At 38.5% G+C, this 27,184-nt stretch overlaps 1 protein-coding gene, 1 long non-coding RNA gene, 2 other non-coding genes and 1 pseudogene across 6 annotated transcripts; 3 read left to right on the forward strand and 2 right to left on the reverse strand.

Annotated features, from left to right (window-relative positions):
• Nucleotides 1–3,733: 3,733 nt before the first annotated feature.
• On the reverse strand, nt 3,734–4,948 carry LOC143688787 (pseudouridine-5'-phosphatase pseudogene; annotated as a pseudogene).
• Nucleotides 4,949–5,001: 53 nt separating this feature from the next.
• On the forward strand, nt 5,002–8,855 carry LOC143688791 (uncharacterized). The gene is made up of 3 exons (XR_013178313.1): nt 5,002–5,256; nt 5,845–5,978; nt 8,653–8,855. It is a non-coding gene; the product is annotated as an uncharacterized LOC143688791 (long non-coding RNA).
• On the forward strand, nt 6,153–6,223 carry TRNAT-UGU (transfer RNA threonine (anticodon UGU)). Its single transcript has one exon. It is a non-coding gene; the product is annotated as a tRNA-Thr (tRNA).
• FABP12 (fatty acid binding protein 12) lies at nt 7,901–15,982 on the reverse strand. Of its 3 annotated transcripts, XR_013178312.1 has the most exons (7): nt 15,869–15,982; nt 13,633–13,687; nt 13,244–13,336; nt 11,499–11,671; nt 9,787–9,888; nt 9,017–9,134; nt 7,901–8,313 (listed from the first exon to the last, which is right to left on the reverse strand). XR_013178312.1 is itself a non-coding variant. In XM_077167088.1 (5 exons), the coding sequence occupies exons 2-5, from the start codon at nt 13,314–13,316 to the stop codon at nt 8,263–8,265; spliced, it is 399 nt and encodes a 132-aa protein (XP_077023203.1). In that variant the 5' UTR covers nt 13,317–13,336; nt 15,869–15,982; the 3' UTR covers nt 7,901–8,262. The 3 variants fall into 3 exon arrangements, 1 of the variants encoding a protein (XP_077023203.1); XR_013178311.1 differs by lacking the exon at nt 13,633–13,687; XM_077167088.1 differs by lacking the exons at nt 9,017–9,134; nt 13,633–13,687.
• Nucleotides 15,983–24,746: 8,764 nt separating this feature from the next.
• Nucleotides 24,747–24,850, forward strand: LOC143689183 (U6 spliceosomal RNA). The gene has a single exon (XR_013178645.1). It is a non-coding gene; the product is annotated as a U6 spliceosomal RNA (small nuclear RNA).
• The last annotated feature ends 2,334 nt before the right edge of the window (nt 24,851–27,184 follow it).

The following is a 27,184-nucleotide window of genomic DNA, read 5'->3' on the forward strand; positions in this document are numbered from 1 at the left end:
TCCTACTACTTCTCACCATCCCACTGCCACCCCTACTCCAAGGCGCCTTTGCCCCATGCCTGGAACATTGATACCACTAGCTAATTGAATTACTTGCTTCTGAGCATCTGAACTCGGCAGCCACACTCACTCACTTCCTAAATACCTTCCGGTAGCTTCCCAGCTCGCTCAGAGTAAAAGCCAAAGTCCTTGTAATAGCTTACAAGGCCCACCATACCTTTTCCCACTAGTATGCCTATTCTTCATGCAGGAAATTGAAATAGGGACTTTTCACACTTTGATGCTCCCTCAGCATCTCCCATGGCCAGTAGCAGCAGTAGGTTCCAGGACCTGTAGCTGATTTCATCGTTTACAGCACTTTCAGAACCAGCCTATTTGCTGGCGGCTGGGTATCACAGTGGGAGATGGCCCTGTTGAGATGGGCTCCCTGATTTCCCTGGAGAGCTCAGATGAGCAAATGTAAAGTGGCAGGGCTTACTAAAGTCAAGGCAGGTAACATCATGGGAACCAAGAACTACGGTATGTTCAAAATGTTTTGACTTTAAGGATCTTTGGCAATGGCCGATTGATCACTGTATCTCTAGGGATAAAAGAAATTGGAGCACAGCTGAATTTCAGAAGTGACTACCATAGCTCAGAGATGGAAAGGGTGATTGTCTAAAGATGAGGAAAATGACTGCTGGGATGTTGTGTCTCCTCATTTTAGGATAGGGTGAGAACATCATTGTGTAAGATCATTGCATCTTGTTTGATGGGAAGCGTAAAATTGTTTTGTTATATGGAAGTTCAAATATGTGGAGAAGGGTGTGTATGGAGGAGTGGTCAGTGATGGTAGACTAGACTGGTTACTAAGTTTTTAAAATCCCAACCCCTCCCCCTCTTTCTCCAGTCCTAAGAGAAGTAGCTGCTATCTGCAGTTACTATGTTTGTGATACCTTAGTAGTCACTTTTTTCCTCTTCAATTCTCCAAAATCTGATTAACAATTCGCTATATGAAAATACTTCCATGGATCTACTTCACACTCATGCAGATGGCTATGATAAAAAAGATAAACAATAACAAGTATTGGTGATGATGTGGAGAAACTGGAGCCCTCATACCTTGCTTGTAGGAATGTAAAATGGTGCACAAAAAAACATATACTGTATGATCTCATCTACATGAGACCATATATAATAGGCAAATCTCTAGAGACAAAAAATAGATTAGCTGTTGCCTAAGACTGGCTGAAGTGAGTGATTGCTAATGTATACAAGATTTCATTGGGGGCATGATAAAATGTTCTATAATTAGATTAGGGTTATGGTTGTACAACTCTGTAAATACACTAAATATGCCATTGAACTGTACACTTTTTTTTTTTTTTTTTTTTTTTTTTTTTTTTAAAGACAGAGAGAAGGAAGGAAGGATAGAAGGAAGGAAGGAAGGAAGAAAGGGAAACATTTTTAAACATTTTCTTGTTTTATTGTATTCTGTTTCTCCGTTTTTGTTACATGGGCTGGGGCCGGGAATCGAACCGAGGTCCTCCGGCATAGCAGGCAAGCACTTTGCCCGCTGAGCCACCGCGGCCCGCCCTGAACTGTACACTTTTAATAGGTGAAATTTATGATTATAAATTAAATCCCAAACTGTTAAAAGTAAAAAATATTCTATTGCAGTAACTGGTGTGATTGTTACAGTGTTTGTATCTTTTTTTTTTTCCACCTTTCTTTCCATGTCTATCTGCATCATTACTTGAATAATGGAATGTTTGATAAATAATTCCTGATAATAATTATGACAGCTAAATTTTGAACATGAAGAGGAAGGATGGTGCTAACAGAAAACTAGGGCTGTTGGCAGACAGAATTTAGAAACATGATTTAAAATGTTCTCTCTGGAACCTTTCCTGGGAGTTGGGAAAGGCAGATGAAATATCCTACACAACAAACAGAAGAGTTCTCAGCTGAACTGTTTTACACATTGGGGTTCTGCATACATTTTATTTAGTAAAAGCACACCATTGCTTGAAAAAAAAAAGAAAACTGCTGGTAAACAAAATTAAGTCAATGAGATGCAAGGTATGTGAAAATGTGCTCATATCATGAAATAAAGAAAGTACAATTCTTCACTTTAAGGTATAAATGAGTTTCTTTTTGTCAGCAAAACTGCCATTTTTGTACCTGGCACTAGACTTGATTCACTATTTTAATTTAATTAATTATTATATCTCATCAACATTTCTGGTCGAAGCAGTTCTAGAAGAGTGAGTTTAGTTTTTCTTTGGTTTTGTCCACAAGGTTTCGGATTGCTAAGAGAAACTTCACACAATTCACCAGTAGTCAGTCAGAATTGGCAAAACCACAGATTATCCACCTTTCTCACCAAGGGTTCTTCAGATCTCTAAACCGGTCAAAGGAGAAGTTCTATTTTATGACACCCAGAGTCCTGGCTAGTACTAAAAATACATTTCCATGACTTCCCTGCACTGTGCAATACGAATGTTTCCCAAATTCATAACACATAATATCCTCAACTTTTTCTTAAACATAATTCTAATCTATAAATGCTAAGCGAAAAATTTTTGGACCTTCTCTTTCTCCTGTTTCAACTCCTTTGATCTCCTTTCTTTAGATTTAATTCCTGTTGCATCATTACAAAACAATATGTTGGCAAAGTCTTCTCACAGGGGTGACAAATCAGTCATGGTTTGGTTGTTTCCCACTTCTTCCTAATTCTTCAGTTGTAAAAGGTTTTCAGGTTAGGGCATGAGAATTTAGGTAGGGTAAGTTTCTCAGGCTTTACAAGTTCAGGTCAGTGGTTTTAACTATGCATTTATTTATCATATATTTATTATTATAGAGAAAGTTGGAAAGGAACTCCAGTGACTTTTTTTTTTTTTTAACAACAACATATATCAAAGATTTTAATTCACAAAATGAGAGAGGGGACTGGTAAGATACTGCACCTGGTTCAAAGGACAATCCAAAGAGCAGACATGAATATTAGCTACAAGGAATGCTGAAATAGGTTTGCCTGACAGATGAGCATGCTGGCCACTACAATTTCTACAGCTTAGAATAAACGACAGAACACCAGCAGAGTGGCTCAGACAGAACAGCCTGAGGTCTCTGTTCCCCAGTCTTCTATCTTGTCTTTTTTCCTTGACATGTTAGAGACAAATCCCAAAGGCTGAGCAAATCGATGAGAAGGGGCTAATCACTCAAGTGTCATAAATAAATTGTCCCTTGGTCCTGCCAAGTGTGCATTCTGAAAGAAAATCTTGCTTCCATCAAAGAATGTATTAGGCAACCAATATTCTTAATGGAGGAAAACAACTTTTCTGAGGTAGTAAACATTGTCAAGGATGGATAACTGTGTTGATATCAGGCATATGCTTGAGTTATGTTCATACTAAAAGGAAACTATTAATGATATGTCTCAGTGTTAGCCCCGGAGTAAAAGTCCAAAGAGGCATTTCGGGGAAGCAAAAATAATTTTAATGTTTGCTAATAAGGAAAATGATTTCTTAAGTGTCATCAATAATGTGACTTTTTCAGTGAGATTATAAATCAAATAGAATTACCGTGTTGCTTTTATCAGTTGCTATTGCATGTGAAGACAGGTGCTGATTAGAGTGAAGCAGCATATAATATATAATATACATGTACATATATTTACATACACATAAAAGCATATGTATTTTACATTTTCCAGTCAGTGTTTAACAAACTAAAAAGAAAAGAATTGAACACAAACATAACTTCATTTTGTCCTGGCAAAGCAAATTTTATGCATGCACACATATACAGATACAAGAATACACACATATACACATTTTGTATGTCCATATGTATATGTTCGTGTATATATTCACTTTAGCACAGCATAATCAGTTTGCTTATTCCAGTGGTAATTCAAGACTGATCTCTGTTTCTGGGCCTGTCTCTCCTTTGCTTCCCTTCAACTGTCAAGTGAGGGTTTATCCATTAGAGAGTGGGCAGGGCCAGCCGGGCCTGGAAGGTACCCTTCCCGAGGGTTCGACATCCCCCTGGGGCTACCGGAGAAGGTGGGCTGCGGAAAGGCAGGCCGGCTGGGCAGTTTGCGCTCAGTGGGTAGGGGCGGGAGGCAGGACGGGGGGCGGGGGACAGGGGACGAGGACAGGGGACAGGGAGCGGGGGGGCGAGGGCTGGGGCGGCAGCGGCCCTCTCAGCCGTAGGGCGGCAAGCCGAACAGCGCGGGCTGGAAGTCCTGCAGGGAGCTCAGCACCACGGTGGCCTTCCGCGTCAAGTCTGGGGGTAAGCTCTCGTCGGGGACCATGACCGCCTGCATCCCAGCTGCCAGGGCCGCCTCCACCCCATTGGGGGAATCTTCAAACACAAGACAATTTTCCACCGGAGCGGCAGGAGAAAATCTCTTGGCGCAGGTGAGAAATATGGCAGGATCGGGTTTGCCCCTCGTCACTTCGGGGTCGTCTCCCAGAACGATATGGTGAAACAGCCTGAAGAACTCTTGGTGTCTACTTGTTTTCACTGCAAACGTCGCGGACCCTGAGCTGGTGGCAAGAGCGAAAGGGATGTTGTGTTTTCGTAGGTGGTGGATGAGCGTTTCGACCCCTGGCAAGAGCGCGGCGGTGGGGAAGAGCTGGTTTAACCTCAGGTGACTTTCTTCCACCAGCTCCTCTCTGGTCATTGGCAGCTGCAGAACTTCGATGACCACCTGGGCCGCTTCCAACGCCTTCTTCCCCATCACGCGGGATCTTACATCCCAGGTGTATTTCTTGTCATAGCGGTCACATATTTCTTGAAACACCACTGAATAGAGCCGTTCGGTGTCCAGTAGGAGACCGTCCATGTCAAAGATGAGGTGGGTGGCGGGCCGGGGCGGGGCCGAGGGCACGGCCATGGTGCGCCTCCTCCGTCGTGTCCCTAGTGACTTCGAGTCTGGCTTCTAGAGACGCACTGTAGCATCAAGGCTAAGGAACATAGACTGTGACATCACAGTGACCCTGTTTGGAACTCTGGCCCTGCTGCTGCTTATCAGCTGAGTAGCCTTAGGCAACTCACTTAACCTCTCTGAGACTCAGTTTATACTTTTGTCAACGCCTCCCAAGAGGACAAGATGAAGAGATGGGTATAAAGGGCTAAGCATGGTCGCTGGCACTCGAGTACTCAAAAAACAGAATTTGTTATTGTTGTTGTTTTATATTCCGTCTCAAGTTGTTGCCAACTGAATTATTCAGAGGATTATTTTCTCAGCAATATCCTGTTTACTAGGTAGGAAATATTCAACATTATTTACTGTTTAAATAAAACCTAAACATCCATCCTTCCTGTAGTTAGTTGGCTTTTAAAATTTCTGTTCCAGTAAAATTTTGGCCAAAGGTAATTAAAACAAAGCAAAGCAAAAAATAAAAATAAAATAATAATAATAATGATAATAAGTTTCCCAGCTGAGGAAGAACAGGCAATTCCTCTCTAGGAATAATTCCATATTCCTTAAATGTCCTGAATAATGATGATTGACTTGAACTGACTTGATAAAATCTGCACTGAGGCTCCAGCCCAGAAGGAAAAAAGCCTCTGTAGGATGGAAGTTGTGACAAGAAGGGGATAAGAGCCCGCTGGTGCTTCTCCCACCCAAAGTGCTGTCTTCACTGTTGCTGCCTCTGCCTCCCAGATTGCTGGTTTTCTTTCCTCCTAGTATTCACCAAGAAGGCAGTGTTGGATCTTATCTCCAGGTGGAAACCTTCTGTTATTTCCTGATTCCCTATATTCAGCATGCGGGTGAACACTTCTACATTTCACTTCTCTATTGAGCAAACCAAGGACAGCGAATGTGACTTGTACTCCTGTTCCCAGCAGGACCTGGTACGTGGTGGACGTGCAGTAAATCCCAAATCACAGCTTCACACTAGAGCAACAACGTGTTTGGTTTGGTTTAGATCGGTGGCCTTACCACACCAGAGAGATATGGCACTTCCATCAGCCGCAGTGAGGTGATTTCTACCTTAATAACTCTGAGTGGGAGTAGAGGGCATGGAAGAGGGTAGGCATGCTATTACTTCCCATGAGAATATTTTGTGGGGGATTTTTTTACTTTGTTTTATTTCAAGTGTCCAAATGTCTCTAAATCTCACCAGATTGTTGACAAATAAAATTCACATTAGGGTGCGTGGGTGGTTCAGTGGTAGAACTCTTGCCTTGTATACAAGAGACCTAGGTTTGATTCCTGGACCACGCAAAAAAAAATTTTGGAGGGACCCCCCAAAAAATTCACATTAACATCAAAATCCAAATGACATGTTCTTGCTCATTCACAGCTCCAGTCTTTTTCAGTGCCCCCCTGCCTACCAGGTGTTCCTGTGAGTCATTGGAGGCATCCCTTCTGTGTTTTCCTGGTGTGGCAGTTTGAAACTGTATGTACCCCAGAAAAACATGTTCTTAAATCTAATCCTTTCTGGGGATATGAACCCATTGTAAGTAGGATCTTCTGATGAGGCTACTTCAGTTAAGATGTGATCCACCACATTCAGGGTGGGTCTTCTTACTAGAATCCTTTATAAATGAAATGAATACAGAGACAGAGAGAGAAAAAAAGAGAGAGAAGGAAATAGAGAGAGAAAGCCACAGAAGCAAGAAGCTGGAAGCTGCAAAATCTGGAAGAGAGGGGAGAGACCAGCAGATGCCGCCATATGCCTTGCCATGTGGCAGAGGACCCAAGGAATGTCGGCCCCTGGTCTTTGGAAAGAAAGCATTGCCTAGATGAAGCCTTGATTTGGACATTTTCTAAGCTTCAAAATTGTAAGCTAGTAAATTCCCATTGTTTATGCCAACTCATTTCATAGTATTTTTCTGAAGCAACCTAGGAAACTACAACACCTGGGAACTGATGAGTATCCTTTTACCAAGGGGTTTCTCACAGCTCCTTCTTGTCCATGTCATCATAAGGCTGCCTAGGAGAGTATCACAGGAGAGTATCACCATTACCACAGTGGGCAAGAAACCCAAACACCAAGGGCACTGCTTCCCAAAGCTCCCAGAGCCATTGACCTGTGAGGTGTCAGAGCAGTCCTGGGTCCCACTTTCTTGGGGGAGAATTCTTCCTTATGCCTCTGTGCAATAAGCTGTTACCTCAGCCCTGCCTCGGAGCTGCTCATGTCCACCACCCTACATGGGGCCTCCGGAAAACAACTCCTTCAGCCTCTGCTTGGAGTCATCTCTTCCTCGGACACAAAACGAGTCCAAGCAACTCAGAGTACAGATGTCCTTCTATGACTTCCATTGTCATTTTTGCCATTTCAATTTACCAGAAAATAAACAGACACTTCTCTCCTTTCCATTAGAACACCAAGATTACCTATCTATCACTTCAGGACATTAATCAGTGACAGGCCAGAGTTCAAACAGTCAAGCTCAGGGTCCTCATCTAGACTAAGCTGTGGCATCCTACCACTCATTTTAGGACAAAGAGAAACTTGTTTATTCACTAGCTTAATGCATTGCTGCATTTGATTCATAATCGTACACTGTGAACCTGTTTCTACTTAACTGTGCCCACTTAAATCTGCTTCATTATGATTGTTAGGTTAATCATCAGAAAACATGGATTCTGGCCCCAGTTCTTCCTGAAACCCTTTGGGTGATAGTGAACTATACAGTTAACTGATTTGGGCCTTTTTCTCATTGCCCAAATAAGGCAACCAGTCCACATAGCTTTTAGATCCCTTCCAGGCCTCACGATGCATGTTTAGTTCTGATAAAACAAGTAACATTCTCCTTTGCATTGGCTCTCAGTGATGGCAGTATGGTTATGGTGCTCTCCATAAAAATAGTTTGGTATTTTATTGGACTTTCAGGTATTGCCTTAGTTTTAAACATTTCTTATCTTTTCACATATGGTTGACACGTAAACCTATGAAGCATACTATGTTTTTATTTGTTTGCAAGAAATACTATTTTTTCCAATGTAGTGCAGATCATGTGAGTTTAAAGAACTGACAGAATATGCCTAATAAGAAAAACTTGACATGAAGTTGCTCTCTGAATATATTATCCCAGTCCTGTGTTAGCAGGATAAATCATCCTGGTTTCTTATCTCTGTCAATCCCAAGGTACAATATGTTACAGGCATATTTAACATGGTAACCAAAATTTTTGATGCTTGTGCAAAGGCTCCCTTATATGTCACAGTCATTATATTTTACTTGGGAGTTTTATTTAAAACCCCTCAGCAGTTTGGATCCAGTTTGGGAGTGCTTAAGAATTGGAGACTGAGTTTGTTTATACTCTCTCATATGTCCGAGTGCAGATAACATTGTTCACAGTACTTTCCTGGAAGACAAAAGAATGATGAGATATTTCAGTAATGTGGGTGAAACTGGCATTGAAAAAAAATGCAAACTAAGTACTAGCCATACATACATTAATTAAAAATCTTGAAAATAGACCTACATAAGCAATTATAGATGGCATCGGTTTGTTATAAATATGCACACAAAACAATACATACAGTTTGGAATCTGAAGTATTAAAATATTTTAAATGTGTACCTTGATATATTTTTGTTATTTTGCATAGTACTCTATGTTTCTAAACAATAACTTACATCAATGTAGTATTTTATGGTTTTCAGAGTACTAATATATACATGCTGATATTTAATTCTCTCAGAAAAGCTTCGAGGAAGACTGTCCACCTTTTGAAAACAAGGAATTGAATTTTGGAAAGGATAAACGATTGTCAAGCCACATAACTACTGAGCGGCAGAGATGGAAATCTACATCCCCAGACTTGGAGTCTAGAGTTCTTTCTAATAAACTGTAAAATTTGTCTGTTTATTAGCTAATGTCATTCTAAGAAGTAATAAAATCAATCATCCCTAGTCTTCCTGTTCTGATTTTATGAGGACCAAAATGTACTCTTCATTGTTGAAAGAGGAAAAGTTTCCTTTATTAAGAATGAAGCTTTTTTTTTTAACCTCCACACAAATCATGTGTATTCCCTAAGAACTATTTCATCTTCCATCCAAAATTACCTTTTTATTCATTTTTGTGGGGTAGGGTTTGCAAGGAACGGAATCACTGGCATATTTCTCTCTACTCTGTAGAAGTGGAAATGATGACCTGGAAAGCTATTTGAGGCAGAGGAATGGACTAGAAAAACAAAAAGTATAGATTTTGAAATTAAACTAACCTGGATTTTAATCCAAGCACTACCATATTTTTATAGCTGTATATCCTTTGGTGGGCCAATATCAGAATCTCAAGTTTTCAGCACCCATTAAATGGGCTAATAACCTGTCCCCCAGGGATTATTCTGGCGACTAGATATATGATACATGAAAATTCAGGGGTATTATATCCACCTAAATGCTTGTTCTTACTTGTGCTCACCCATTCAAACACCAAAAAACACCACTTCAGCTTCACACCTCTAGTTTAAATGCCCCTTTCATGCTTTGTTTGTTGTTCAGCAGGAAAACAGTGAGAAGTTAATCCCCCTAAGGAGGAGAGGACAGGCAACGACCCTCAATGTCTGGGTAAACTCTATCGCACAAATACATACTTGTTTTGGCTTCCACGTGGGCCAAAGTGTTGGGCCACAGATTTTTTTTTAATCCTCTTTAGTTTTTGTCCTTGCACATTTATATTATTAAAGATCATACATTTATCTGATAACATTTTTTCTCCCAGTCCATGAGAAAAAGAAAAGTGACATTCATCTTCATTGTTTTAAAACAAGCTATTTGAGTGATTTTGTAGGTGATTCAGTAGGGAAGAAAATAGTGAGAAACCATGCACTCACCACCACCATTTTCCCATCCGCCAACTTTCTCCTTACAGTGATTTCTTTGCCATTCCAGTCCTGAACCTGAAGCAAGGAGTTGTCATCTAAGGTTACGGTACTCTGAAGAACAAACACCAAATTCAGCTCAGATGGCCATATTTCAGCACTAACATTTTATCAGGTGTTAAATTCTTTTCAGCTGTTTTTATACTCGCAGGTAGTTTAGAAGGCCATTTACTACTCCATCAGTTTCAGGATCTTGCAAACAGTATGTTTGTTGGCTGATTCTTTTGTAATAAGAGAAGTTTTACAAGGGCAAAAGCATAATATCATCTCAAAGATTTCGTGAAGGATTTTTAAAAAATCCTTTACTGCCTAGGCAAAGAATTTGCTTTTTTTTTTTTTGCATAAAGAATCACAAGTAAATTTAATTTCAACTTTAAAAATGCATGTGAAGGGCAGGCCACGGTGGCTCAGCAGGCAGACTTCTTGCCTGCCATGCTGGAGACCCAGGTTCAATTCCCGGTGCCTGCCCATGCCAAGAAAAAAAAAGCATGTGAAGCTAATTCAAACTCCCATTGTTAAGAGTTTATTTAAAGAAGAAAAGCCTTGTTTTCTTCTTCTTGCCCCAACAATATAGAAAGAAAGGTAATAATAATCTTATCAACAATAGCTGCCACTTATGTAACACTATTATGTGAGATTCACATATATCATTTCATCCTCACAACAACCTCATAAGCTAGGTATCATTATTATCCTCTTTTGCAAATATTAAGAGTGAGCTAGCAAGTTCTGTGACTTGCTCATGGTTGATTGGTGGCAGAGATGGGATTTATGCACAGGCAGTCCTGTGCAATTTCATGTATTATAATCACTGTGATGTATATTTCCAAATTTACAGTTACACTGAGTTGGGCCTTTTACCAAATTAATTACTATCCTTTTCTGTGACAGAGAAAATGATGATCACCAAATTTCCCATCTGATTCCTTTTATTTTCCAGCTTTCCTAGAGTTAGTTGGAACCCATGAGATGTGAACAAAAATTATGTGTGTTACTTTAGAGGATATGGCAACAAAAAGCCTACTCTCTCCTTCCCTACAACATCATCCAAGGGGACAACAGATTCCAGATGGTACAGCTACAAAGTAATTGAACTTCCCTCAGCCTGGATCCCTGAGAGACTCCATGGGACAGATTCCCTAACTACCCCACCCAAACTTCCCTAAGCTGCACCCCAATACTGAATATGCTCTGTGAGTTAGAAATAAATCCTTTTTGTGCTAAGCCACTGTGAGTTTGTGGTCATTTGTTATCATGGCATAACCTAGCCTGTACCAGCTAATTCAAGTCATTGTGATTCTATGTGTGGCCAATTGCCACAAAACGGTAAGAACATTTGATACTGAGAGAACTAAATATTAATCTGTGGAAATGATCCTCAACTTAGGGTCTGGTAAATACCTGAATACAATAATTAAAAATGCGATTTTCAGGCTCCCATTCCAGCCATCAGAGCTCTGGGTCGGGACCTAGAACTTAGGTATTTTTCACAAGTATCCCAGGAGATTTGTATGCATATTCATTTGAGATCCTCAGACCTAGGTTTTAGTCAAAAACTCATCTAATAAAGACGTTAGATAGTTTGCTACAGTTACTTTCTTACTTAGAATGATTTCCAGTTAACATCTGTATGAAATTACCTCAAAGACTGTTTTAGGCCTCACCTTGGTTTTAGGGCTACCTGTTGTGCTTCCGGCAAACTCCTCTCTGAGTTTAAAAGAGATCTCATCATTTTTGAAGATGCTTTTGGTTTTGATAGTGATCACATGTCCATCTGTATTGATGGTGACAGTGGGTTTTGCCAGGCAGCCCAGTTTCCTGCTTGCTCTTCCTATTCCTGGAAACAAGATAAAAGGACATAGCAGCTGAATCTGCTGTTGGCTCTAAGAACTCCCATTAGCTGTATAATTCTTTGCTAACTGAGAGGTTTGTGAGTTAAATAGCTCTAATACTGCATGAATTCAAATATGTAAGACCAGTGGTCCCATTATATGTTTAACTAGACTATTTTTTTGCAGGAAAAAAATCACTTTATAGTTTCTGTCTAGTGATTGTTATGTTTCTCTAGTCCAGCTGTCAATTTTATTAGTTCATGGACCCCTGTGGGAATCTGATTAAAGCTACAGATCATCTCCCTATTTAAAAAATACATGCATTCACATATAAACAAAATAGTTAAAGGTTAATTCTTTACATCTTTATCTTTTCACTTACATTCTTTTGTACATGTATACATATATAGGATTTAAGAATTACAAGTGATATTATGTCTACTGTTATCAACTTGCTTTTCCCCTTATCTGTATGTCTTGGAAACTTTCTAAGTTAGTTTCTATGCATCAATTTTTTCTCACCCTGGAATTTGTGAATGTTCCTGTTCAGTTATTTGGCCCAAGGGACTTTGTAAGTGCAATTAAATCAAGAATTCCCAGATGGAAAGATTATCCTGGATTATCTGGATAAACCCTAAATGTAATCTCAGGGGTTCTTATAAGGGTAGTTAGAGAGAGATTAAGCTACGGAAGAAGAGAAAACAATGGGATCCTGGCTGCAAAGATTAAAGTATTGTAGCCACAAGCCAGGGAATGCTGTCAGAGACAACAAGATCTATTTTAAAGATTCTCTAAATATTCTGAGCAAATATTTGCAAAGTGATCATTAAAAACAATAATTGTCATTTGCTTTAAATCTTGTATTAAAATAATTTTCTCTTTAACTTATGGTACTTTTATGTCTTATTTATGTAAATCCATTTTAAATTACTTAAGAGCAGGAACTATGTCAATCCCAACTATGACTCCTGTGGCTGCCTAACAAAGTATTACCAACTGGGTGACTGAAAACAACAGAAATTTACTCTTTCACAGTCTTGGAAGCTGGAAGACTTGGATCAAGATATTGGCAGGTAAATATTCCCTCCAGAGGCTCTAGGGAAGAATCCTTCTTGGCCTCTTCCTAGCTACTGGTGAGTGCCAACATTCCTTGCCATTTTTTTTTGCTTGCAGACATATCACTTCAATGTCTGTCATTACAAGGCATTCTCCCTAAGTCCAAAATTCCCTCTTCTTATAAGACACCAGTCATATTTGATTTATGGTTCACACTTATCTAGTATGACCTCATCATAACATGATTACATCCCCAAAGACCCTGGTTCCACATGAGGTCATATTCTCAGGATCCAGGTGGACCTGAATTGGGGTGGTTGGGATGGAGGACAGTATTCAACCCAATACATGAACCTAACCTTGCCAAGAACTGTATCTCTAATACATGATCAATCAATATATATTGCTTCCAAGTACAAAATCAGGAGGTCCAAGTTTAATCTGATTTCCTGCAAAGAAAGTCTTGAATTATCAAAGCTCTCATTCCTACTGGAGATACTGGGCAAGTAAATGTGGCTCACCTAGTTCTTTCATGTATTCTTCAAAGTTTTCACAAGATATGGATTTCCATGTTCCCTGGAGCTGATCCACCATTCTGTCTGAGATTAATTGATCTTAAAGAAAAATTGCATCATATAGATAGGTATATTGGTGTTCTTTGAAATAGTATTGAAATCTATTTTTATACCATGCTGGGTAGATAATGGTGTGAGAAAAATCAGGGAAAAACATAAGGAACTCTAATCTTTGCATTTTCCCTTCATACCATCTACAGCAGAAAAGCTGTTTTAAATAAGTCAAGATGAAAATAGAAACATGATAGAGTTTTTAGCAGGACTAGATACTGTTTTCTAATTTAGAATCATCTCTAATGCCCTCTAGCTCCTTTCCAAGGAACTGCCATACACACAGAATAGCAATGTTTATGCCATAGGATCCTGTGTCTTTCTCTGTCCAAGGGTGATCTAGGAAAAAAAAAAAACAATTTATTGGCTATTAAAGACCTTTTCATATTCTCACTCTTGATTATTTGAACTAAAAAATAGGGGCTTCATAGATGACATTTGCACTAAAAATTTAAGCTTATTAGGGCTACAACAGCCATTGTATACTATGTGCGTACTGATGAATAAGCAAGAGAGTGAAACATCCATGAAGAGAAAAGGAGGTAAAGAAATCATGTCCATACATAAATGCACACACACGTACAGCCTTTTGCTGATGGTTTTTAGGTTCGAGCTCAATATCCCATGAGTTTAGCAAGTCACCATTGCCATGAGAACACCAAATATCTTCACCAAATATCCTTTCAACCTTGACTATAACACTCTGCTATACACTGACATCTGTGAGAAATCAGGGCAGAGGAGGTTACAAGGAGTATGATAGCAAATATACCAATTAGAGAAGAAGAAACGCCAAAGATTAAGTCGAAGGACAAACATAGCCTCATACGTGTCTTAGCACCTGAGAACATCATTGCTAGTTCCAGGAAATGCTGGATGTCCAAAGCTAATGCTATTATTAAGAAAAACTAAAACTACAAACCCTTTCATGAATACAGGAAAGAGGATGCAGCATTTTCATAACAATTCCCATTAAATGTCAAATTTCCAAATTCCAATATAAAAGGCACTTATCCGGGCCAATGATCCTCCTGATAATTATTCAGCTGACATTTATGGAGCAACTAGCATGCACCTAATATGTGGCTTAGAAATTTTGCATAGACCATCTGATTTTATATCCAAGTTATGATCAGTAAAGATACCATAGTTAGTATGTGTGTTTGTTTTACTTTCCTGAGTTAGGTAGTTTAACAATATGATTTTTTTTTTTTTGCATTAATGTGTACTAAGGTTAAGACCACTTAATAATTCAATAGGCATGAGGCTGAAACTAGGAAATGACCTACCACTGGAGGTACTGAGTCTAATAAAATTAGGCATAGAAGGTATTAAAAATCCTAGAATTTTTCCAGAAAATGTGAGCTGTGTTTCCCTATATGTTGGATGCACATTGATGGTCCAACATAAAGAAAATCACCTCCTTGAAGAACGTGTCATATTGGGAGCTAAATATTGTTCTCTGTCATTGGCAAGTTGGACATTCAGTGGTGGTAGTAGTGAACTCAGTCTTGGTAAATAAGAATCCATGCTGCGGAGCCCATGAGTAACTCCTGTCCCTGCCAGTGGCCATACCCGCCAGATGCCCATCATGCCAGTTCATTGACTGGCTATTGTTAACTGGCATGATGCTTTTATTTCATTCATTGTTCAGTACGTCTTTTGTGATGGATGGAAACTTTCTGGTTTCATTAATATGGGAGTTAAAAACCTTCACTTTTAATTGAGTATTTAATATTCTGACATATATTGCCAAATGGTTTTCTAAAAGGGTTGTGCCAAATCACATTGTCAAATTGTCATTCAAAGGTTTTACATTCATTGCATCTTCAAAAACATTGGCTATTATAGCTTTTTAAATCATTGCAATTCAATAAGCAATAAATAAAATAAAATGTCATTTTATTGTTGTTCTAGGGTCACATAATTTTTAGAAGTAGTAATAGTGAAAAGAATTTCAATCTTTAAAAATACAATTCCTTTGTTTCCTTATGTATAACATAGGAATAATAACAGCTCTGTTATAGGGTTATTATAAGGATTAAATAAAATAATACTCATAAAATAAAAAAAACTAAAAACCTTCACATTTTACACCCACTCCCATATGCTCATCCACATTCCTCTATCTCAAGTTTCCTTGTCTCCAATTTTTTTTAGCCCTTTTCTTTCCAGATACCCGCAGACTATTTGCCTCTACCCACGGCTATGCATATATTCACCTCTCAGGCCTCTGCTCCCTCCATTCAAGATGGATAATCAGGTGTACTACTTTGAGCTTTGTCCATGGGAATGGTTTCCCCTCTCCATGGTTTTTCAAGTCCCTCTCCTCCTTGAGTATAGTGCAACAATTGTCCTTTTTCAGCTTGCACCAATGTAGTGAATTGACCTACCCATCAGACATATATGAACTTTTCTTTCTCCTTCACTTCATCATATGGGACCTCCCTATGCCTTACATGTAACCTAATGGAGGGGCACTTGTGCAACCGTGGTAGGTGATATGCGGGTTTGGGCTACCTGCTCGTGCAGTTAACTCATGACTTCTGGTCTTCCTTAGCTGGATCCCAGATGCAGAATTTTAATCTTATGATGAACTGCTACTGAGGCTGCCTAAGGTTATGACTTGGTGGGTCTGACAGAACTCAGATCATAATGGACAATTCCCGACACATGGTTACTTGGTGTCCTATAGTCAACAATTCTGTCTCTACCAGAGCCCAGTAACACACCAGGAACTCTTTTTCAAAAGAAACATAGGTCTCTATTATGGATGACATTACTTTCTTCCAGAACCCCAGATGCCTGGGTTGTGATGCTCTGACTCAGATTTCACCAAATACCATACTGCATCTTTCCCTATCACTAACACCTCCAGCTGTAGGGTTTGCCATATTACATGGGCCAAGCAGCAGGGCTGCTGGTACTGCACCCCTGACTGACTGATGATAACTTTCCTCCTGTACACCCTACTTAAAACAGCCAGCCTTTCCAGTGTATGGGCTGGAGTAATTTTCCTAGTCATGGAATATGTCACCATTAGAAGCTATAGAGGCTTTAGTTTTCTTCCTTCTGGGTGGCAATCAAGAGGTAAAAAATGTTTCTTTTGTATGAGCAATCCCCATATGCCCCTGACCCAACAGAATCCGTAGGAACTTTGCCAGAGTGAAAAACCTTCAATCATTGTAGATTTTATCTTCTAAATTCAAGATTACATGTGTTTTTCCAAGGTTTCCAGTATGCTTGCCACTTCTTGCTCATTCTACAACATAATGTTCTGCCAGATGTCCAAATAGGGTAGATCTCATCTGATAATATTATGACAGAGCATGAGAATCATAGCTCTGGGACAAAGCTTTAAATATATATTGTTGTCCATTCTATGTGAATGTAAACTGTTTCTGTTCCTCTTTCTTGATTGGGATAGAAACAATATCCGATCAGTGGCTTTATACCATGTGCCTGAGGCCATGTTAATCTATTCTAGCAAAGATTCTACATCTAACTCAGGAGCCACATCTAGGATTCTTGGCTGAGTTTGCAGTTGTCTACAGTCATTCTCTAGGAGTCATTTGGTTTCAGCAAAGGTCAGATTGTTGACATAAATGGAGCTATGAGATGAACTACCACCTTGCTTTCTTTTTAAGATTCTTTAAAGAAAGCACAAACCTGCCACCACCAACACCAACAAACACCATATTGTTTTTCATTCACTTTCTTAGCTAGGGAGTGCAGTTTCAGAAACTCATACTTGGCCTTCCCCGTTATGATAGCTCTTATTTCACTGGTTAAGAATTCAAGGTAACTACAGGGACATCTGTCTATACAGCAACCACTTGGAGAGCTGGCTGACCCTTTAGAACAGGGTTGGCATACTACAGCCCCAGGCCAAATTTGGCCTACTACCTAGAAATTTTTATTTTCCTTGGCTGCTTAAGCAAATACCATGAGATGGGGCCAGTTAAACAATGGGAATTTATTTGATCATGTTTTTGAGGCAGAGAAAATGTCCAAATCAAGACATTATCAAGATATGCTTTCTCCTCAAAGACTTGGCATTCTGGGGTTGACTGCCAGTGCTCTTTGGTTTCTTTGTCACATGGCGATGCAATAGGGGTATCTCCTGATCTCTTCCTTCTCTTCCAAGTTCTGTTCAGCTTCTTTCTTCCTGTGGCTTTCTCTCCCTCTGTCTGAATATCATTCTGTCTATAAGGACTCCAGAATAGGATTCAGACCCATCCTGACTGAGGTGGGCCACACTTTAACTGAAGTAGGGTCATCAAAAAATTTGATTTAGGATGGGTTCACACCCAGAGGAATGGTTTAAAGAACATATTTTTTCTCGGGTAAACATGGCTTCAGACCACAACCAGATGTCAAGTTTTATTGGAACACAGCCACAGCTTTTCCTTTACATATATCTACAGATGTTTTCATGCTTCAACAGCAGAGTAGAGTAGTTGTAATAAGCATCATATGGTCTGCAAAGCCTAAAATATTTACCCCCTGGCCCTTTAAAGGAAAAAGCTTGCCAACCTTTATTTTTAGAGTCTCAAATATGATTATTTAGAATTGGGGATAATAACAACTACAGTGTTTGCAGACTTTTCTTTGCTTGGTGTAGAGGAATGGTAGATAACATTCTTCATGGATTTTTCATAGTAAAAAGACATTTTTATAATTATGTCAGAGATAAACCAACAGAAAATTTAATCACAAAGGAGCCCAGCTCTGGCATTTTTATAAAAGTCACACAAGAAATCATCATAAGTTAAATATAAATGAAATATATATATTTTTAATTTTCTGAGAGGTGCAAAGCAGAAATACACAAAAATAAAAAATTGACTAGGAAAGAAAGCAGGTAAAAAATTATCCTCCTGCCTGCCTCTTCTTGAGTCTAATCTGAACTGGCTAGTGGTCCTTTTACATTATAGGGCTTTCTTCAGAAATGGCCCCAATTATCTACAAAATTCTCCTACTTTGAGTCACCTTAATGTTAAGCCTTCATGTTTTTCATGCAGTTCTTATGCAGGTAGATTAAAACCATGCTGTAGGAAAAAAATTGTAATGACATATCAAAGGAAAATTTATTGAAATAAAAGGAAAGTCCACCACAAAATTTGAGGTGCTTTGGCAAATGAAAAATGATGACCTAAATATCAACATGGTTCTCTTTATTTTCAGTAGACTTTGTAGAAAGGGTATTTGAGGAACTTGCAAAGAGTGTTAACCATGCCTAACCACCCATCACTCTCCAGCGTTTGCTGATCAAGAACCATGGGAAGGGGCTGGCAACTAGGCCATCATGAGGCTCCATGTGTTTCTGCATTGTCTTGACTATTCAAATGAGCAGCTGAAGGAGAGCAGGAGACAAGACACTAGAAGTTGTCAGAAATGGAATGAGGCACATGGGCACCAAGGCAGGCAATGATGTGGCATTTATCCAAGCCAAAATTCTTGTTTAATATTTTTTAGTAGGATTGGGAGTATAGTGGTTTGAATTGTGCCTCTCCCCTTCCCCCAGTAAAAAAAACCAATATGTCCAAATCCAAACCCCAGGAACTGATGGACGTAAACTTATTTGGAATTAAGGTCTTTGCCAATGCAATTAAGTTAAGGATCTCGTATGAAACCATCCTGGATTTAGTGTGAGCACTAACTCTAATGACTAGTATCCTTACAAGAGAAAGGAGAGGGAAATTTGAGACCCACAGACATAAGGGAGAAGGCCATGTGAAAACAGAGGCAGACTGCAGGGTGGCCATAAGCCAAGGAGTGCCAAGGTTTGCCAGTAGCCACTAGCAGCTAGGAGAGAAGCATGGGGTGGATTTTCCCTCACAACTTCCAGAAGAAACCAACCTACCAACATTTTGATTTTGGCCTTCAGAGAGAATAAATTTCTGTTGTGTCAAGCCACCTAATTTGTGGTAATGTGTTATGGCAACCCTAGAAAATTAATACTGCAAGAACGTGGTTTTAAAAATCTAAGGTCTCTTTATGTCCAAAGTAAGGAGTTCATTTCATTATTTGAATAATTTTAAACTTATTTGTTAATGTCTTCATTTCACTGATTTTTGTTGTTTTGCCTTTTGCTGGTCATAAGTAATAGGTCATCCTACTCACCAAGGATGAGTATAAGTAATACTACTAAATAATTATGATAATTAGATAAAAGAATAGAATAATATTCAATAATATTACAGTTGTATAACACTATTATATAATTATATGAATTAATTTTTTTCCATGTAGGAAAAAGAAGTTTGTGTAAGAAAAAATTTCCCTTATTTCTCTAGTTTCTTTCATCTCCCCTTCCACTTCATTAAAAAAAAAACATATTCTGAATCATATAACTTCCTTTGAGTGAATATTGAAGGACTTAAGGCTTAGACAATAAAATAAATTACTCAATGCTGGTAAATAGTGCTATGCGTGCTTCATTCTTATTCAGAATTTTAGCAGACTGCTGACTTTGGGCGGATCTTGGATTTAGATGCCTTGCAAGTGCTGTCTGCTTCTGTGCAATCATGTGCTTCCTCCAAATCAAAATGAGAGAGGATAGAAGATGGTGGCTTAGTGAGGTGTGGGATTTAGTTCGTCCTCTTGTGCAGGTAGTAAATAGCCAGGAACAGAACAACTGCTGGAGCCACATCAATGACCGGACACACGGTGTACCCTAGTCTGGACAAGCTGGACCAGGTATGAGCCCACCCAGAACTGTGAGTTCCCCAAACCATAGAGGCTGCTGTCCCTCCCCTACAGGCTGCTTCCCAGAGGGGGAAGTAAAGAGGCTTTACTAGCAGCAGGGGCTGAGCAACTAAGCTCAAATCTGTGAAATTAATTAACAAGTTCTGACTACTAAAAATAGGTGCTCAGCTCAGTTGAGCCTCGAGTAAAAGCTGAGGTTGCTGGGTTTTGCCCCAGTGCAGAGGGGGCAGGGCTGACAGAAAAAGAAAAAAAAAAACAGATTTTTTTTGTATTGGATGGCACAAAATACTTGAAAGGGTCAGAGCCCTGAAGGAAAGGAGTGGGCACATAAGACCTGGAGATATACAGAGCAACGTACCAACTTAAGCTCTTGACTGGCAAACCCGAGGAACAGGGGTCCTGCTCTGAAAAGGAGGATTTATTTTTCTTTTCTTTTTTGTGGCTGTGTTTCTACAGCTTGACTGCTGCTTGGATACAGCTGCAGGACTTCTTAGGCTCCAACTGCCCCAGGCAAGGGTGGAATTAAGCTTGTCTAAGAGCTTGTCTGGAGGCTGTGCCTTCCCCAAGAGAGGGGTGGGGCCCAGCTCTGGTGGAATCCCTCCCTCAAGGAATTCAGGCCCAAGGGTTTGGAAGACTGAAGCAGTTAAAGCCAGCCTACAACTTCTCCTCTGTCTCCACCACATCCCCAGCAGGGAGAGTGTGCTAAAGTTAAAGGCACCACATCAGCTAATGCTGGTGGAACTGGCAGGCAGACATGCACCACATACTGGGCAGATAGGAAGAACACAGAACCTAGAGCTTCATAGGAAAGCCTTTCAATGTGCTGGGTCTCATCCTCAGGGAAAATTGATGCCATTTTGGTCTGGGAAAATCTGACTGGTGTCTATAATACCTAAGCAGACCCTCCTAAAGGGAAAAAAAGGCACCATACAGGCAGGGCAAGAAACAAGAAAGCAAGAACTGAAAAATTATGATCTGCTAAACAAAACCTAAGCTAGAGGTCTAGAATAAGCTGAACTGAATGTCAAAGATCAGATAGACAACAAAGTCATCCAGTAAGAAAATCCAAGATAAAGAAAAAAGTGAAAACTATCCCCAGAATAAACTAATTGAGGAAATTAAATGCCTAGACACCAGCAAAAAATGATGAATCATACTAGGAAAATTGAAGATATGGCCCAATCAAAGGAACAAACTAACAATTCAAATGAAATACAAGAGTTGAAGCAATTAATTCAGAATGTTCAACAGATATAGAAAACCCAATCAAAAATCAAATCAATGAATTTAGGGAGGATATAAAGAAGGAAGGAAGAAAGAAAATGAAGAAATTGAAAGTCTGAACAAATAAATCACAGAACTTATGGGAATGTAAGGCACAGTAGAAGAGATGAAAAAAACAATGGAAACCTACAATGTTACATCTCAAGAGGCAGAAGATAGGATTAGTGAACTGGAGGATGGGACATCTGAAATCTGACAAGCAAATGAAAATATAGGGAAAAGAATGGAAAGAGTTTCACAACTCTTATGAAAGACTTAAAATTACAGATCCAAGAACTACAGTGTGCCTCAAACAGAATAGATCCAAATAAACGTACTCCAAGACACTTACTAATCAGAATGACAGATGTCAAAGAGAAAGAGAGACTCTTGAAAGTACCAAAAGAAAAGCAATTCATCACATATGAGGGAAGTCCAATAAGACTATGGTTAGATTTTTCAGCAGAAACTATGGAGATGAGAAGACAGTGGGATGGTATATTTAAAACACTAAAAGAGGAAGACTATCAACAAAGAGTTCTATAACCAGCAAAATTGTCCTTCAAAAATGAGGAGGAAATTAAAAATTTTCAGACAAAAAATCACTGAGAGAATTTGTGACCAGGAGACTGGCTCTGCAAGAAATACTAAAGGGAGCACTAGGGACAGGAAAAGACAGGAGAGAAAGGTGTGAAGAAGAGTGTGGAAATAAAGACTATTAGTAAAGGTAAAAAAGAAGAAAAATTAGATATGACATATATAGTCCAAAAGGCAAAATGATGAAAGAAAGTACTGCCCTTACAGTAATAAAACTAAATGTTAATGGATTAAACTTCCCAATCAAAAGACACAGACTGGCAGAATGGATTAAAAAACAGAACCCATCTATATGCTGTCTCAAAGAGATACATTTTAGACCCAGGGGTAAACATAGGTTGAAAGTGAAAGGTTGGAAAAAGATATTTCATGCAAACAACAATCAGAAAAGAGCAGAAGTAGCGATACTAATATCCAACAAATTAGACTTCAAATGTAAAACAATGAAAAGAGACAAAGAAGGACACTATGTATTAATAAAAGGAATAACTCAATAAGAAGGCATAACAATCATAAATATTTATGCACCAAGTCAGAGTGCTCCAAAATACATGAGGCAAATACTGAAAAAAGAAATAGACACATCTACCATAATAGTTGGAGACTTCCCCAGTCTCATCAATGGACAGGACATCTAGACAGAGGGTCAATAAAGAAATAGAGAATTTGAATAATAAAATAAATGAGCTAGACTTAACAGACATTTATAGAGCATTACACCTCACAACAGCAGGATACACATTTTTCTCAAGTGCTCATAGATTATTCCCAAGGATAGACCATATGCTGGGTCACGAAGCAAGTCTCAATAAATTTAAAAAGATTGAAATAATGCAAAACACTTTCCAGATCATAAAGGAATGAAGTTGGAGCTCAATAATAGAAAGAGGGCCAGAAAATTCACAAATATATGGAGGCTCAGCAACACACTCTTAAACAACCAGTGGGTTAAGGAAGAAATTACAAGAGAAACCAGTAAATATCTCAAGGCAAATAAAAATGAAAACACAACATATCAAAATTTATGGGATGCAGCAAAAGCAGTGCTAAAGGGAAATTTATTGCCTTAAATGCCTGTATCAAAAAAGAAGAAAGAGCAAAAATTGAGGAATTAACTGTTCACTTGGAAGAACTAGAGAAAGAACAGCAAACTAACCCCAAAGCAAACAAAAGGAAAGAAATAATGACAATTAGAACAGAAATAAATGAAATTGAGAACATGAAAACCATCAAAAAAATCAACAAAATGAGTAGCTGTTTCTATGAGAAAATCAATAAGATTGATGGACCGTTAGCATGGTTGACAAAAAGAAGAAGAGAGAGAATGCAAATAAATAAAATCAGAAATGGAAGAAGAGGTATAACCATTGACACCGCAGAAATAAAGGAGGCAATAAGAGGATAGTATGAACAACTTTATGCTAATAAACTAGACAATGTAGATGAAATGGACAACTTCATAGAAATGCATGAACAACCAACGTTGACTCAAGAAGAAATTGGCAAGCTCGACAAACCAGTCACAGATAAAGAAATTTAATTAGTCATTAAGAAGCTCCTAAAAAATAAAAATCCAGGACAAGATGGCTTCACATGTGAATTCTATCAAACATTCAAGAAAGAATTAGTACCAATCATGCTCAAACTCTTCAAAAAAAATTGAAGAGGAGGAAAGGCTACCTAACTCATTCTATGATGCAAACATCACCTTCATACCTCAGACAAAGATACAACAATAAAAGAAAATACAGACCAATCTCTCTAATGAATATAGATGTAAAATCCTCAACAAAATTCTTGCAAATCAAACCAGCAGCACGTTAAAAGAAGTATACACCCTGACCAAGTAGGATTCATCCCAGCTATGCAAGGATGGCTCAACACAAGAAAATCAATTAACATAATACACCATATCAACAAATCAAAGCAGAAAAACCACATGATCATCTAGATTGATGCAGAAGAGGTATTTGACAAAATTCAGCATCATTTCTTATTGAAAACACTTCAAAGGCTAGGAATAGAAGGGAATTTCTTCAACATAATGAAGGGAATATATGAAAAACCCACAGTTAACATCAATCCTCAATGGGAAAAAACTGAAAACTTTCCCCCTAAGATCAAGAACAAGACAAAGGTGTTACTGTCACCATTGTTATTCAACATTGTGTTGGAAGTTCTAGCCAGAGCAATTAGACAAGAAAAAGAAATACAAGGCATCAAAATTGGAAAGGAAGAAGTAAAACTCTCACTGTTTGCAGATGATATGATACTATATGTTGAAAACCCCCAAAAATCCACAGCAAAACTACTAGAGCTAATAAATGCATACAGCAAAGTGGTAGGTTACAAGAACAATGCTCAAAAATCTATAGTGTTTCTATACATTAGTAATGAACAATCTGAAGGGGAAATCGAGAAAAAAATTCCATTTACAATTGCAACCAAAAGAATAAAAATATTTAGGAATAAATTTAACTAAGGATACAAAAGACCTATACAAGGAAAACCATAAGAAATTGCTAAAAGAAATCAGAGAAGCCCTAAATAGATGGAAGGGCATACCATGTTCATGGATTGGAAGGCTAAATAGAGTTAAGATGTCAATTCTACCTAAATTGATTTATAGATTCAATGCAATACCAACTAAATTCCAAAAACTTACTTTTCAGAAATAGAAAAAACAATAAACAAATTTATTTGTAAGGGCAGTGTGCCCCAAATAGCTAAAAATATCCTGGGAAAGAAAAATGAAGTCAGAGGTCTCACACTACCTGACTTTAAGGTGTATTACAAAGCTACAGTGGTCAAAACAGTATGGTACTGGGCTTGCTTTGGCAGACATATACTAAAATTGGAATGATACTGAGAAGATTAGCATGACCCTTGTGCAAGGATGACATGCAAATTCATGAAGCATTTATATTTTAAATAAATAGTATGGTATTGGCATAAAGATAGATATATTGACCAATGGAATCATATAGAGTGTTCAGATATAGACCCTCTCATCTATGGCCAACTGATCTTTGATAAGGCAGTAAAGCCAACTCACCTGGGACAGAACAGTCTTTTCAATAAATGGTTCCTGGAGAACTGGATATCCACATGCAAAATAATGAAAGAGGATCCATATCTCACACTCTATACAAAAATTGACTCAAAATGTATCAAAGACCTAAATGTTAGATCTAAGACCATAAAACTTTTAGAAGAAAATGTAGGGAAATATCTTATAAATCTTACAATAGGAGGCAGTTTCTTAGACCTTACACCCAAAGCACAAACATTGAAGAAATAAATAGATAAATGGGAACTCCTCAAAATTAAACACTTTTGTGCATCGAAGAACTTTGTTGAGAAAGTAAAAAGACAGCCTATACAATGGGAGACAATATTTGGAAATGATATTTCAGATATGAGTCTAGTAACCAGAATATATAAAGAGATTGTTCAACTCAACAACAAAAAGACAAACAACCCAATTACAAAATGGGCAAAAGACATGAACAGACACTTCTCAGAAGAGGAAATACAAATGGCTAAAAGGCACATGAAAAGATGCTCAACTTCGCTGGCTATTAGGGAAATGCAAATCAAAATCACAATGCAATATCATCTCGCACCCACCAGAATGGCTATTATCAATAATCAGAATAAACAGAAAACTACAAGTGCTGGAGAAAATATGGATAAAGAGGTACACTTATCCACTTTGGTGGGAATGTCAAATGGTACAAACATTATGGAAGGCAGATTGGTGGTTCCTCAGGAAGCTAAGTATAGAATTGCCATATAATCCAGCAATACCATTGCTAGGTATCTACTCAGAGGACGTGAAGGCAAAGACACAAATGGACATTTGCACACCAATGTTTATAGCAGCATTATTTACAATTGCCAAGAGATGGAAACCACCCAAATGTCCATCAACAGAGGGGTGGCTAAACAAGCTGTGGTATATACATATGATGGAATATTATGCAGCTGTAAGACAGAATAAAGTTATGAAGTATGTAAAAACATAGATGGACCTTAAGGACATTATGGTGGGTGAGATTTGCCAGAAACAAAAGGACAAGTACTATATGGTCTCACTGATATGAACTAATATTAGTGAATGAACTTGGAGAATTTCAGTTAAGACCAGAGGTCATCAGGAGATAGAAATAGGGTAGATATTGGATAATTGGAGCTGAAGGGATACAAATTGTGCAATGGGACTGATTGTAAAAATTCAGAAATGGATAGCACAATACTACCTAACTATAGTACAATGTTAGTACACTGAATGAAGCTGAATGTGAGCATGATAGAGGGAGGAGGGCTGGGGGCACAAATGAAATCAGAAGGAAAGATAGATGATAAAGTCTGAAATGGCAAATCCAGGAATGCCTTGAGTGTATAATGATAATGACTAGATGTACAAATTTAAAAATGTTTTTGCATGAGGAAGAACAAAGGAATGGCAATATTGCAGGGTGTTGAAAACAGATGGTAATACATATTTTAAAATGTTAACTTACGTGTGACACTAAAGAACAAAATGTTTATTTGGTACAAAATTTATATTTTGACTAGTGCATGTCCTAATATAACTTATATGGACAATTTAATTGAATACCATAAGTTCATGGAACCTTGAGTAGGGCATGAAATTTCATAGGTTTGTGCAGAGTGATGCCCTGATAAATCCCAGAGCGATTTGAACAGTGAATAAAAAAATATTTGCAACATCCCCTTGGGGAAATGGTAAGAATGAGGGAAAATTCAACTTCCCCATACGGAGAATGCCTAATGTTCTCACAAACAGTGAGGACAACAAAATCAGTAGGCTGAACCCTCAAGCTTGGTGTTTGTTCATATGAAACTTATTCCCACAAAGGATAGGCTAAGCCTACCTAAAATTAGGCCTAAGAGTCATCCTTAGAGAGCCTCTTTTGTTACCAAGATGTGGCTATTTCTCAGCCAACATGGCAAACGAAATCACTGTCCTCCCCCGTCTATGTGCGACATGACTCCCAGGGGTGTAAACCTCCCTGGCAACATGGGACAAAATGAGCTGGGACTGAGCAACAAGGGATTGAAAAAAACCTTCTTGATTGAAAGGGGGAAGAGAGAAATGAGATAAAATAAAGTGTAAGTGACTGAGAGATTCCAAATAGAGTCGAGAGGCTGTCCTGGAGTTTATTCTTGCGCATTATATAGATAATCCCTTTTGAGTTTAAGGTGTATTAGAGAGGTTAGAGGGAAGTGCCTGAAACT

The sequence above is a fragment of the Tamandua tetradactyla genome, chromosome 6, assembly GCF_023851605.1.
Source record: "Tamandua tetradactyla isolate mTamTet1 chromosome 6, mTamTet1.pri, whole genome shotgun sequence".
Lineage (NCBI taxonomy): Eukaryota > Metazoa > Chordata > Mammalia > Pilosa > Myrmecophagidae > Tamandua > Tamandua tetradactyla.